Source organism: Malurus melanocephalus, unplaced genomic scaffold, assembly GCF_030028575.1.
Source record: "Malurus melanocephalus ecotype Western Australia unplaced genomic scaffold, MMel_1.1 scaffold_553, whole genome shotgun sequence".
In the NCBI taxonomy this organism is placed as follows: domain Eukaryota; kingdom Metazoa; phylum Chordata; class Aves; order Passeriformes; family Maluridae; genus Malurus; species Malurus melanocephalus.
In genome coordinates, this window is record NW_026623785.1 from 380,701 (window position 1) to 392,865 (window position 12,165).

The 12,165-nt window shown below is 41.7% G+C and overlaps 1 protein-coding gene across 1 annotated transcript in view; it reads left to right on the plus strand.

The window, feature by feature from the left end:
• PKHD1 (PKHD1 ciliary IPT domain containing fibrocystin/polyductin) overlaps window positions 1-12,165 on the plus strand; it is a 238,629-nt gene that overhangs the window by 214,018 nt on the left and 12,446 nt on the right. The window contains exons 56-57 of the mRNA XM_057382183.1: window positions 10,388-10,523; window positions 11,068-11,155. Of these exons, the coding sequence (XP_057238166.1) occupies window positions 10,388-10,523; window positions 11,068-11,155 (224 nt within the window). The remainder of the gene's footprint in view (window positions 1-10,387; window positions 10,524-11,067; window positions 11,156-12,165) is intronic.

Here is a 12,165-nt window from a genome sequence, read left to right on the forward strand (position 1 = left end):
AAACCCAGTGAGAAATTATTTGCGAGATCAAACCTTAAATCAGGGCTGAATTCTGAAGACATCCTGTATTTTTGAACATCACTGTTGTGAATGCGGGTTTGTGTTGCACTGCAGGACATTGCAAAATGGGACAGCAGAAAAATTACTTAAGAAGTTTTACAGTGGGTGGTGAGGCCCTGGCATAGGGTGCCCAGAGAAGCTGTGGCTGCCCCTGGATCCCTGGAAGTGTCCAAGGCCAGGTTGGACAGGACTTGGAACACCCTGGGACAGTGGAAGGTGTCCCTGCCCATAGSAGGGGGGTGGCACTGGATGATCTTTAAGATCCCTTCCAACCCAAAGCATTCCATGATTTACACCATTCCAAGACATGATCCCAAGAGATATTTTAAAGAAAATTTGCATCATGTTCTGTCTGCCAGCCCAGAAGCCTCAAGGTTGCCTTTTTTCAGCCACAAATAGCATCTCCACACYGGGACTGCTCTGCCAGCTGTAGTTTGTCTTCCTTTCTGAGCACACTCTGTGAAAAAATTCCAAATAGCAAGGATCAGGAGAGTTCCCTAGGAAAAAAGCTGTTTTACTACAGACATGAGAGCAGTGCCAGCTTAAAGCCATGGATTCACTGTACCAATTTTGGAAAGATCTGGGATCTCTGTTGAAGAGAACACTCACATCACCAGATCACAGGACTGGCTCAGAGCTCACCCACCCTCAGCTGCTCAAGCTCTCCTGCACCGTTATTTATTGCTCCCCATCAGTCATAGCTTTTCTGGAATTACTCATGGCTGACATTTCTGATGCAATAAAGCCACAGATAACCTGTGAAATAAAATCAGGGTTTTCCTGTTGGGACATGTACTGTCCCCTCTGTCTATCTGTCTCCATTTAAGCTGCACATGCTGGCACTGGCACGGATAATGGGGCTGGGATTACAAGTCAGACTRAATATTCTAGTGCATTTTTCTGTGGAAGGAAAAGAGGAATATTTTCACACCTGAGTCATGCAAGACCCAATTGGACCATCACATATACACAGAACCTGCCCTCCTGCCAGGCCTTTCTCCCTGGGCTTTCAGATCAGTGAATTGTCTAGTGAATCACTATCACTCTCAAGAGCTCTCTGAAAGGAGGTTGGAGCCAGGGGAGGGTCTCTTCTTCCAGGTGGCAAGCAAGAAAATAACTGAAAATAGCCTCAATTTGCACCAGAGGAGGTTTATGTTGGATATTAGGAAAAAATCCTTCACTGAAAGAGTGGTCAAGCATTAGGACAGGCTGCCCAGTGCAATGATGGAGTCACCATCCCTGGAAACGCTCAAAAGACGTGTGAATGAATGAACATTTGGGGACATGGCTTAGAGGAGAACACAGTGGTGCCAGGTTTATGGCTGGACTCAATAATCTYAGAGTTATTTCCCAACCTTAATTATTTGATTGGTCTATAACACAACAACAACAAAAAGATCTTTAATCAGCATAGACTGGATGTTCATTTGTAGCCCAAGACAGTGAAGCTGAAAGGGAGCCTTGAAAACCTTGTTGTGGTCAGATATTTAGTCAGTAAGTTGTATTTCACACTGCCAAGCCTTAAAAAAAATTACTTGTCTGTTATGATTTGAAGTGCTTTTATACATGGTTTTAATTTAACTCCTTTGTAAGGGTCACTTCAAGCACGGCTCATTAATTTGTCAAGAGAAGACAGAGGTGATTGCTGTGACTGCCATAGTCTTGCACAGCTGGAGAGTCAGGGATGTCTATCACAGAGTTTATCTTCCTGTGAATGTCTGTGTATAATTTATACTGTGGGGTATTTACAGATAGAAATCCCCGTTTTGTAAAATTTTCCTATTATCAATATAAATAAGAAAGCGAAAGAAGAAGAGAGCACAATGGTGAATGCATTGTGTGTGTTTGTGCAGCTGCCTTTATAGAAAATCAGGAATATAATTCTGGACAGTCATCCAGAAGCCATTTAGTCCCTTTCCCCTCACTACAGAGGGGTGCTTTACTTCTTCTTGATGGATCTTTAACCTGCTAAAAACTGAATGTTTTTTTGTTAAGRGTTATGTTTGAGGTAGCGTATGAAAAATGGTGCTTGTGCAGGAAATTTCAGGCTCACAGCGAGGAATAAAAGGGAAGCAAATTATCAGAGAATGTCTCATCCCAACAGTAATTCCCATGCAGAGCACTAAATGAGATATTACTKCTAATTCTCTGTGTCACATGGCACTTACACAGGCAGGCAGGGCTGGAGTTCAAACTAGATGAATTCTGACACCTTCTAACCACAAAGTGCTTGGATTTGGTAACCTTTGTGCAGGTTTCAGGCAGGCTGTTGCTCGGCATTGCACAGGGTTTTATAAAAGGAATATGATAACTTTTTTTCCCTGCATAAGGATCCAAGTTTTTCCTCCAGTGAGCAGGCAAAGGCAGGATGTTAAAATTTCAATGTCAAGAGCTGCACATATTGCTGCATTTGAGGTTCTGTCAAGGTTTTATCATGTTACACCATTCAGGTGAAGGTGTGGAATGGATGATATTCAGGAGCATAAACTAAACTTAAAATCTCCTTTAATTAAAACTTACTTAATTTTAGGTTAAATATTCACAGGGACAGTGTAGAGGCCATATTCTGATTTAAAATGTGCCACTCACAGCTGATGTACAAAAAGGACACATTCAGTTCAAGTAAGTGAAAGGAAGGACATTGAAGATGATCACGGAAATGGAGTTTATTTTAAGAAGTAAGGAATACYATCATAAAACCATTTAGTAAAGAGTTTGTTTAACTTGGCAAAGCARATCTGGGAAGATATCATTCTATCTGTGAAAATACATTGCAAGACTAAATGTCAGCAAGGAATCTCTGGACACTGATGGACAATGACAGCACAGGAACAGATGTGTATAAATCTACAAAATTTGCATTTAAAAATAGAAGTAGTTTCCTGCTCAGATAATAAACTGTAAGAACCTCGGAACAGAACTGGAAAGAAACCATTTAACTTTACCATTCAATTCTATTTTCATTATTTTTTCCCCACATGGCCAAAATAATATTAATTAGTTAATTAATTAATTAATTAATTAATAGTTGGGGACAGTTAAGGTGGCCAGAATCTCATTTAACAGTTTTGTGAAACAGTGGGAAAGTCCACATGAATAATTTAGAACATTTTCATTCAGGAGAGTGGGGTTCTCTAATGGGAGGAATGGCATAAGAAATGTCATGAGAATGAAGTGGGGGTTAATACTTGTATAAAAAATTGTACTTCAGGAATCAGGATTGAATTTCTRTTATCAATTCATAATTCTTTTCCAACTGGGACACTGTAGTTGTGAGATGGGCCAGAAGAGGTGGATGATCATCAGGAGCTCAGACTCAGACACGTCTTCCCACAGGGAAGATGGTGACAGTGGATGCAAGAAGAGTTTATGTCAACTGATTCTGTGTCAATAGAATATTGATCTCTCTGATCAATAATGCAGTTTTARCCTCTAATTTTTGCTTGTGATGGAACTCAAAGTGGTCATCAAAGCTGAATTGTCAGTGTCAGGAAGACCCAGTCACACCAGGGATGACAAAGCTACACAAAGTTTTAATTATGTAGATATTAGGCCCCAAATCTACTATTTTAGCTTTTTTTTTTTTCCCTTAAAATTTAATTGAGGGAGGGAAAACTAAGGATTCATCTTTTGACCTGAGTCTGTGTTCAGTAGAGGAATTGAACTGCAGCTCAAGCAGAAATCTTTTTTCATTCAAGGACTGTCCCAAACAAGCACAAAATATTATTTCTGTCTTTAAGACTGTCTGGTTTTGAAGGGGAAAACACCAAAAACAGGCTTCTGTACATGAGCCTGCGTGAAGCTATCACTTCCCTTGCAAGTTTGCAAATAAATCTCCAAATTACCTTGCATGGAATTTCACATTGACTCTGCAATAGATATAGATAGATAATAATAGCTTCTCACCATTGCTCTGCTGGGCAGGAACCCTTCTGACAGTGAAGGGGTTAAAATGTCTATCACTAAGATACCTTTCACCTCTCTGAGCCTTAATTTTAAACTAAATTTCTGTTAGTGTATAGTGTAYATGGTAAGCACATCTAAGAATTTGTCATTCCCACTCAAAGGTGACCTCTGTGAAATACAAGATTCAGGCAATTAGAAGTCCTACCCACCATGTAACTCTGGTGGAAACCACAGTTTGCTCTGACAAAATTCAGCTGGCTTCTCAGCAGGAAATGAGCAGGAAAGGTGAAAGGAGAGCAGGAGAACGCAGAAGAAAGGGAAGGTGGAGAGGGTAGGAGAGATTGAGGGAAAGGAGCCTGGGACTTTGCACATCACTGTGGGAGGGAGGAGGGATTTATTGCCACATATCCCCCACACCAGTTTTGGTCTTTGAAACTAAAGGGTTTGTGTTATTGCATCTCTGTTAAAAATGAAGAGGATCRGCTCAAGAGAAGCTATTCCCTATTCCAGTGCTCCCTCAGAAGTTAATGTTCAGATACTTGCAAGAAATCCACACAGGAGTGTCCCTGTCATGCTTCTCAGGCACTGAAAAGAGATCTGATCCCAGCACAGGTATCCTGGTGCTGTCAAACAAAACCTGCCTTGCTCGTGTCACACAMAGATCCATTTTCCCTCCWAACAACCAATGGGACCYGCAGCATCGGCGATGATTTACACCMCACAGGCACCGGCAGAGAGGAGCTGCCAGCCGTGTCTCTGAGGGACCAATCCTGTCCCCASTCTGCCTTATTTAACATGTGAGTGGTGTCACCTCTATCAGCAGAGCTTGTCTGCTGTGACATTCGAGTGAGTGACGTCCGTGGCAGCTCCCAGGCCAGCCCGCTCTGCTGTCACATCGCCACAGCGAGAGATGTGGGAAAGGGGGAAAAATTCTTCCACATGCTTTGTTAGCTGGAATCTGGTGAGCAAAGGGTTAAATGGCTTGGGGTGCTGGGTGTTTGTGGGGTAGTGTGCATCTGTGTATATGCATAGGAGTGTGTGTGTGCGTATATATATATGTATTTTAAAAATAAAATAAATAAATAAATAAATATATATATATACAGGCACCTTGGTTTGGCTGTAGGACCYCGTGCCCGCAGGCCACAGTCACATTATCATCTGGAAATTGGATAACGACAGCACAATGACAAATCCAGGTTGCCTGCAATAAGGTGCTAATCCCTTTGCTTTAATATCGGAGCAGCGTGTAATGATGTTTGGACATCACTCCAGTTTACTGACGACCCCACTGGGGCCGGCAATAGAAGCGTACAACTGTCTAACAAGCCATCAGGTGACCGCCGTCGTCAAAGCAACGGGGGATGCAATCTAATCTTCCCTCCATCCCTTCCAGCTCCCAATAAGGACCAGATTATAGAAGTGGCCCATCAATGCTTGGTAACTCGAATCAATTAACGTTAATTCGCACAATGCTATGATGTATTGTGATCACTTTCATTTCGGAGAAGGGGGAAGAAATTGCTATAATTCACCTAAAATGAGGTTGTCTATGGTGCTGAGGTATTAATTGGGTGTCCATATTAAATGGAAAAGGAGCACGGTAGTGAAGGAAAAGTGGATGAGTGACTCTCTTGGCTGCTATTGACCTATCAGAAGAAGACAGTGCCCTTTTCCTTTGCTTTTATCTATTACAGTTTTCCCTATTGCGTGTCAAGTTGATGTATTATAAAAAATTCATTTGGTGACCTTCCACCCCCCTAGCAGATTAAACAATTTCACTGGGATGGCATCATTAACAGGGCCCTGCATTTAATGATGATTTCTCTAAAAGGCCACGGAGATTCGATTTTAAGCTAACAGATTTATTGCACTATTATAACATATCGTAAAAAACTGTACCACCTACGGTCTGGTTTTAGGATAGAAACTGTTTAAGAGTTTATGTGGAGCTTAAAGTGGTATTACCTTGGGATACGCAGCGCAGCAAAGCTCTGACCTCCGGCGGGATGCTGTTTACATTTAATAAAAGACATTTCTCTGACAGTAAACTTGGGGAGTGYGTTATGGAGAAGGCCTGGCTGAGCTCCTCGCCACTGGCTTTGTAAATAAGGGCATTTCCACTCATCTGCGGCAATTAATGGAAGTCACTGATGAATCTGGGGGATGCATCTGCTCCATCTCTCTCCTTCTAAGKGCTCCTGGTGATCCCACATCTAGATCTTCCATCATCTTCGTTGTCCTAATGAAAGAAGGTCCTAGAGGGGAAGTCATAGGAGGAGAAGCTTTGGCCACTTGGTTTGCTCAGCCTGGAGAGGAGGAGGCTGAGGGGACACCTCACTGCAGTTAAAACTTCCTGGTGAGGGGGWGAACAGGGCACTGATCTCTGCTCTCTGGTGACCAGGGACAGGACCTAAGGGAACAGCATGAAAATGTGTCATGGGGTGTTTAGGAAATATATGAGGAAAAGTTTCTTCACCCAGGGGGTGATCGGCCACTGGAACAGACTCCCCAGGAAAGTGAACACAGCACCAAACTTGATGGAGTTCAACATTTGGACAATGTTCTCAGACACATTATGTGATTCTTGGGTTTGTCCTGTGCAGAGCCAGGAGCTGGACTTGATTCTCTTTGATTTCTTTCACAGAATCCTCAGACTCCTCATTATTTTCTAGATACTCATGTCTCTCTTCCCTGTCCACATTAATTAGGGACAAGATCTGCAGGGGGAGGCAAAGCTCCAACAGTGCAGCTGAGAGGGCAGCAGTCTGGTTTACTTCATCATCCCATGATACCAGAACCTATTCTCACCCAAAGGTGCTGAATTCCTCACAGTCCTTCCAGTGAATTCRAACCTCCTCTGCTTTCCAAAAGCCCTCAGCTTCTATCCCCTGCCCTTGCTGCACCTCCTTTTCTTGAATTCCTGTCTTGAATTCACCAGCAATCTCTACCTTTTCAACAATGAAGAAAAATGTCAGTTTGGCTGGATCAGGATTCATTTAGTCATATTATTACCCAAATTCTTCCCAATTTTTTTCCCCTTCCAAGGATATATTGATTTTACAACACAAGAATTGCAGAAATACCAGACAACTGTTAAATTAGTTTCAATATTTATGTCTATTAGGAAATTAAATACACCAGGGACCGTTCTTTGGCACCAAGGACAGTTGATATATTTCAGCATGGCCTCATCCAAGCTTCCAAGTGAGAATATTTTCTGACTGGATAAGCTCCCAGACCATTTGGGAGTTGTTCTGGATTTTGCCATTAGACCCAAATCACAGCTTGAGAGGGACTGATGGTTTMATGGTGAAGGTGATCAGGTGTCAGTGCGAAGGCTTGTTTTCGGCATCACTAAATTTTTCTAGTAGACACAAATCCATCAACTTTTATGGACCCTCRCCCAGGCTCTCATCCTGATCTCCTTCCCCTTGAAGTAGCAGTAGGGTTTTTTTTGTTAGTATTATTAGTGGTAATAGACTACGACTACTGCTGCTATTATTGTTTTCATTATTGCGATGACTTGATGTTACGATATTAGAAATGATATTAACTAGGTTAGATTAGATATCCCGAAGAAATTCTTCCTTTTGAGGGTGGTGAGGCCCTGGCACAGGGTGCCCAGAAAAGTTGTGGCTGCCCCTGGATCCCTGGAAGTGTCCAAGGCCAGGTTGGACAGGGCTTGGAGCAACCTGACATAGTGGAAGGTGTCCTTGCCCATGGCAGGGGGTGGGACAAGAATGATCTTTAAAGTCCCTTTCAGCCCAAATCATTCTATRATTTTATGATTTTGTTATTWTACAATTTTGTGACTTTATRTTTTATGATCTTATGATTTTATGACTATAGTTATTATTGCAATTATAAATAAAAAGAAAAATACATGATTTCAGGGATACTTCATTTCCTCTGCCCCAAATCTCTCCCTCAAGTTTCTCAGTTAATTTATAATACCTGCAGCAGCCTCTCCACTTTCCAGTTTCCTCATCCAGTTCAGCAGACATGTGCTGGCACTGATGGTGACAGGATCAGGGATTCCTGGTGTCCCTGCTGACCCAGGCAACCTGCTGTGCCCACATTTAGCAGAGCTGCAGGGCGCTGAGCATCAGAGCTGCTCCCTGTCAGCCGGGAATTGCAAACCAACCTGCTCCTGCCCAGCAGGAGACCGCCGGGTCGGGGCAAACGGAGCATCCTTCCTGCCCGCGGGATGAAGGCAGAGGTCTGGTCCTTGTTTGGCTGCAAACACACATCTAACTCCACATCTTGAGGGCATAGCTGTGCCAGGAAAGGCCTGTTTTCCTTCCAGCACAAAGCACCAGGGGAGCAGCTCCTTTCTCCTCCTCCACACTGACATCATTTTAAGGGATATAACTGTCTGTGCGCTGGGTCGTGCCCTAAGGCAGGGCTCCCTCTCAGCACGAGTCAGGCTGGACCATGTGGGATATAAACACCGCATTCCATGGTGTGCTAGCCAGGTTCAAATTACTCACAAACATTCATTTTTGCGCTTCCATTTTACATATCCATGTCTAGTTTTGTTTTGTTGTGTTTTCTTTGCTGTTATTTTGCCAGAGTGAAAGAAGAAAGGGGAATTTTCTGAACTAAAACAGGAGAGATTAAGATTGGATGTTAAGTAGAAATTCTTTACTGTGAGGCTTGCATAGTTTGCTCAGAGAAGCTGTGGCTGCCCCTGGATCCCTGGAAGTGTCCAAGGCCAGACTGGATGGGGCTTGGAGCACCCTGGGATAGTGGAAGATGTCCCTGCCCATGGCAGGGGTGGCACTGGATGGGATTTAAGGTCCCTTCCCTCCCAACTTTTCTATGACTGTATTATCTTATGATTCTATGATCCTATGATTCTACTCACCCCATGGAGTTAGAAATACTTCCTAGATCCACCATTTTTTTGCAGCAGCCATCCTCTACGTATTAGATGAGAAGAGGTTTAGCATGTAGGGCCTGAGGTGTAAAGGCAGGGCATTTTCCTGCTTGTTTTCAGTTTAAAAATAAAGCTGGGGAGAGAAAGAAATTTTGGGGGKTCTACAGAAACTGTGCCAAGATTCACCCAAATTTTTCTGTGCTCAGSTGGAGTCAGGGAGCTCACAGAAAACTGCAGATCTTTAGCCTGAATAAAGGAGCAACTTGGGGTGTTGTTCCTGCAGCGAGTTTTGGTTACAGACCTGAATGCACATTTTTGGAAGGAGGTGGATCACAGCACCTTATTGATACCCTTGACATGAATTTCAAACCTAACACTGCCTTTGAGACTTTCCCACTGACACAAAAATAYAGGAAARAGARCCAAGATTAGAACTGAARCTAAAATCYTTGAGGTACCTTTTGAGSCTGCACAAATCCTTAAAYGCTCAGTTGATCTTTCTGTAGTTCAGACCAGTATTTCCCATCAGCTGAGGTATGAACAGTTTTCTGATTTGTAATACAGWGTAATACTCTGAAAAAGACATCCACAATCATCACCCAAACTGGAAAAAAGTGAGTTAAAAAAAAAAAGGAAATTTAATCTCCACATATCTTGTTTTTGCAAACACCTTTAAGCAAACACTAGAGATCGATGAATAGTTTTCCTTCTTTCATTTCAAGACAATACCAAACTCCCAACTACTTCATTGCAATTGCRGATTAGAGCATTTTATATATATATAAATTATATATATTTTTATATATATGAGATACCAAATGGCACAAAGCACTGGGATAGAGCATGAAACGATTCAGGCTCAGAATAAAATGTTGATTCTTTATTCAAATGCAAAAGCACTCTCCTGGGACGCTTTAATTTAAATTTCAGGCTTGGAAAAACCAATGTCTTTCAAGGGGGTATAACCACTGTATTTCAGTCTGCAGACTTTGTAGATTGGGAAGGTGATGGCAGAAAAAAGAAATGCAGTAAAGCCCACTAAGTGCTGTGCTTGTGTAGAGGAACCATGACTTTGTTCTTAGAGGAACTCAGAGGTTTTCAGTGAAAATCTTCTGCTGGACAGGAAATATTTGCAGGTTCCATTGCTCTCAGTGCACTGCAATGATGAATTTGGGGTTGAGGCACTGGGTTCATGAATCCATAAAATCCCTGTCTCTGCCACATACTTCCAACATGATACCAGGGACATGAATTACTTTGTTCATTTCTCACTTTTTGACCTGTAAACTGGGGATTGAAATCGAAGGATTTTTTCATACTTCGATGCTGCATTCTGCTTGGAAGTGATGACTGTTCCTTACATATTTCTCTCACACAAGGAATCAAAAGGTTATGAAAAAGTAAATTAATAGGTAGAAAATAGGATCAGAAAATAACATCTAGAACTAAATTTCTTTTTCTTTTTTTTTTTTCTTTTTTTTTTTTTTTTTTTTTTTTTTTTTTTTTTTTTTTTTTTTCCCATCCTTTTACATGTGAAAGAAATGGAAGCAGACAACATTCAGAAACGTGCTTATACACGAGACCTTACAGCATCTCTGTTCAGGTGCAACCCTCAGATGGAGAAATCGAGAAGCAACTTCCTGTACAGCCAAAAATCATTTTTCTGGACAGAAAGGTAGAATTTGCCTCCCTGTGGATGGAGGCTTCTATTAATTCTGTACTATTTTTGACATTTGATGTTTTTGACATTTGATGTTTTTGACTCGGAGCCAGGCCCTGCTCTGGGGGGCTCAGCAATGGCACAGGAGGAACAGGAAGGAACTGATGCCCAGGAAGTTCTTGCTGGACAAGAGGAAGAACTTCTTCCATGTACAGCGACCAAGACCTGAACAGGTTGTCCAGAGAGGTTGCAGATTCTCCCTCACTGGAGATATTCCAGTCAGGACACAATCCCCTGCCCTGTGCTCTGGGATGAGCCTGCCTGAGCAGGGAGGTTGGACCAGGTGACCCACTGTGATCCCTTCCAACCTGATCCATCCTGTGATGTGGCCTCATCTTGAAGAGTTAGAGCGAACTTTGTGACATTTGTAACATGTAATTTCAAACTGCCTGCAGACTGGTCATTAAAAAATTATTACAGTTGTTGAAACTATTAAAACTTTCTTTGCTCTTGCTGAGGARGGAAGATCTTAATTCTTCTYTTTTATTTTTCCTCCCAGGGTCAAAGAGTTGACAAACTGGGGCCTCCTGCAGAACCCTGGGTTGTATCGGCTCATCTCAAGGACTCCTCTGAGGCTGTGCTGAAAGGTTTGGATGWGTTTTCTTACAGCAAAGGTTATGGTAAAGCAGCTATGCAAAATGATGGTGATAAATTTAGGAGTTTTCCCTGAGAAATACCGGGTTTGAAAACCAGTCTTTGGGATGAAAACAGAAGGTTGCAGTAGGAATTTGTTGAACTTCCCAATCATATTCTACAGGGAAAAAAAAGAAAAGCTTATGCAAGGTAATTTTGTGCTCTTGTAGCTTAAAGGGAATATATCCAGTAGTTTGTYTTGGAAAGATATATCTGGGGTCAAAAAAGAAAAGAACAAAGAATTAGAAATCCTGACACTTGATTTTTGGTTTGTGCTAACTGGGGTAATTTCTTTAAAGTTCATGGCAAACTTTTCATCCCAGCAAAGGATCTGGCCAAGTTCAGACAGAAACAACTGCCTATGGATTGTCATTAACATATTGTAATGTTAAAGTGGCTTTTTTCATGGGGGATCTAAATGTTTCCTTTCTGGTCCTCACTTAACCAAAGACCTGAACTCATGAAAAACTCATGAAAACTCATGAAAAACTCTCAATGTGAGGATTTCCCTCAAGGTTGTGTGAACATGCTTAGATATAGARCCTTGTTTAAGTAGAGTGCTGAACTAAACACCTATGGATGATCATAAACTGGTAAATTAGAAGTTGGAAATTACAGTGATTATAACATTATTAACTTCATTGCTAAAATATTTAAATATAAGCAAGAAGCGCACATGATGAAAAGTCAGGTTCCTTCTTGCAGAGAAAGTATTTTGTTCACAGTAAAGCCATTTGTGTGTAATTTTTGTTTTGAAAAGCCCACAATTAGAGAAGATAAGTAACATTCATACTGTAGATCAGAACTTCTCACCCTATCAGTCCCAGTTTCTGTTAATTAGAAACTCTTCCTACCCCGTGATAGTTCCAGGGTTACAGATTAGAAAAATCTTTTGTTTTTTTCTGCTGCTTTTCATTTGTTTTTGGGGTATGTTCCTAAACTTCTTAGGTTTAGATGAGCCACA